The sequence below is a fragment of the Poromitra crassiceps genome (assembly GCF_964638095.1).
Source record: "Poromitra crassiceps genome assembly, chromosome: 29".
Taxonomy (NCBI): Eukaryota; Metazoa; Chordata; class Actinopteri; order Beryciformes; family Melamphaidae; genus Poromitra; species Poromitra crassiceps.
Window position 1 is genome coordinate 12,277,650 of NC_139641.1, and position 2,340 is coordinate 12,279,989.

The 2,340-nt window shown below is 46.5% G+C and overlaps 1 protein-coding gene across 1 annotated transcript; it reads left to right on the forward strand.

Annotated features, from left to right (window-relative positions):
• On the forward strand, nt 1-1,677 carry LOC310800151 (tripartite motif-containing protein 16-like; the record flags this gene model as incomplete). Its single annotated transcript, XM_083662738.1, has 1 exon — nt 1-1,677. The coding sequence occupies exon 1, from the start codon at nt 16-18 to the stop codon at nt 1,675-1,677; it is 1,662 nt and encodes a 553-aa protein (XP_083518864.1). The 5' UTR covers nt 1-15.
• Between the last annotated feature and the right edge of the window lie 663 nt (nt 1,678-2,340).

The following is a 2,340-nucleotide window of genomic DNA, read 5'->3' on the forward strand; positions in this document are numbered from 1 at the left end:
TCACTGAGAAGTGAAATGGCTCAGCAAGGAATGCAGCTGGACGAGGCAAAACTCTGCTGTTCGATCTGTCTGGATCTACTGAAGGATCCGGTGACTATTCCCTGTGGGCACAGCTACTGCATGAGCTGTATTAAAGACTGCTGGGATGAAGAGGATCAGAAGAAAATCCACAGCTGCCCCCAGTGCAGACAGACCTTCACACCGAGGCCTGTCCTGGTGAAAAACATCATGTTTGCAGAGTTGGTGGAGGAACTAAAGAAGACCGGACTCCAAGCTGCTCCTCCTGATCGCTGCTATGCTGGACCTGGAGATGTGGGCTGTGATTTCTGCACTGGGAGAAAGCTGAAAGCCCTCAAGTCCTGTCTGGTGTGTCTGGCCTCTTACTGTGAGCAGCACCTCCAGCCTCACTATGATGCAGCTCCATTAAAGAAACACAGGCTGGTGGAAGCCACCGTGAAGCTTCAGGAGAACATCTGCTCTCGTCACGACGAGGTGATGAAGATGTTCTGCCGTACTGATCAGCAGTGTATCTGTTATCTCTGCTCCGTGGATGAACATAAGGGACACGACACAGTCTCAGCTGCCGCAGAGAGGACAGAGAGGCAGAAAGAGCTTGGGGTGAATCTGCAAAAAATCCAGAAGAGACTCCAGGGCAGAGAGAAAGACGTGAAGGTGCTACAACAGAACCTGAAGGCTATGAATCTCTCTGCTGATAAAGCAGTGATGGACAGTGAGAAGATCTTCACTGAGCTGGTCCGTCTCATTCAGAAGAGAAGCTCTGAGGTGAAGCAGCAGATCAGATCCCAGCAGAAAGAGGAAGCGAGTCGGGCTGAAGAACTTCAGGAGAAGCTGAAGCAGGAGATCTCTGAGCTGAGGAGGAAACACACTGAGCTGGAGCAGCTCTCACACACAGAGGATCACATCCACTTCCTCCACAGTTACCCCTCGCTGTCACGTCTCAGTCAAGCTACAGACTCACCCAGGATCGATACCCGTCCTCTGCACTACTTTGAAGATGTGACTGCAGCTGTGTCAGAGGTCAGAGATAAACTACAGGACATTCTGACAGAGGAACGGCCTAAAATCTCACTCACAGTGACTGAAGTGGATGTTTTACTGCCACAACCAGAGCCCAAGACCAGAGCTGACTTCTTACAATATTCACGTCAGATCACACTGGATCCAAACACAGCACACACAGAGCTGTTATTACCTGAGGGAAACAGAAAAGCAACATGGATGTGTGAAGCACAGTCATATTCTAGTCACCCAGACAGATTCACTGACAGGCCTCAGGTCCTGAGTAGAGAGGGTCTGACGGGACGTTGTTACTGGGAGGTGGAGTGTTTCAATAGCCGCTCTGTTTCAATAGCAGTCTCATATAAAGATATTAGCAGAACAGGGGATGAAAGTATATTTGGATACAATGACAAGTCTTGGGCATTAGAGTGTGGCAGCAGCATTTGTCACTTCATACATAAGGGTATCGGAACTCCCATCTCAGTCCCTCCCTCCTCCAGAGTAGGAGTGTACCTGGATCACAGAGCAGGTATTCTGTCCTTCTACAACGTCTCTGAAACCATGACTCTCCTCCACAGAGTCCAGACCACATTCACTCAGCCTCTCCATCCTGGACTGTGGTGTTCTGGCACTGCTGAGCTGTGTAAGCTCAAGTAGACAGGACTTATTTGTGTGTGTGTGTGTGTGTGTGTGTGTGTGTGTGTGTGTGTGTGTGTGTGTGTGTGTGTGTGTGTGTCTGTGTGTGTGTGTGTGTGTGTGTGTGTGTGTGTGTGTGTGTGTGTGAGTGTGTGTGTGTGTGTGTGTGTGTGTGTGTGTGTGTGTGTGTGTGTGTGTGTGTGTGTGTTTGTGTTGTAGGTAGGCGTGACCCCAAATAGTCAATGATTCGTTAGAAGGAGCCTGATTCCACTGCCAATCTCACAGTCAAATAGTAATGTATTGCTTGGTTTCTCCCATTAGATTGTGATTCTACATGTATCCTATTTTGGTTGAAGTATCAGCCTATTAAAACCATAAACCAAGTCCCAATTAAATCTTAGATAGATAGATAGATAGATAATCTTAGAAAAAAAGAAAAGAATAGTCAAATATTCTTATTGAACAGACAAATCTGATTGGACTGACAGTCATTCTGAGTCGGGTACAGCTCTAGCTCTCTCTGTTATCTACCCAGTTCTTCTAGTTGATTTCATTTCATTTATTTGATCATTTTAAAAAGAAGTATTATGCAATATAATGTAAGGCACCTGGTTAAAAAGCAACCATGAATAAAACACGAGAATGTCCAAGACTTATTTCCTTATATTATTCCAAACAATCCAT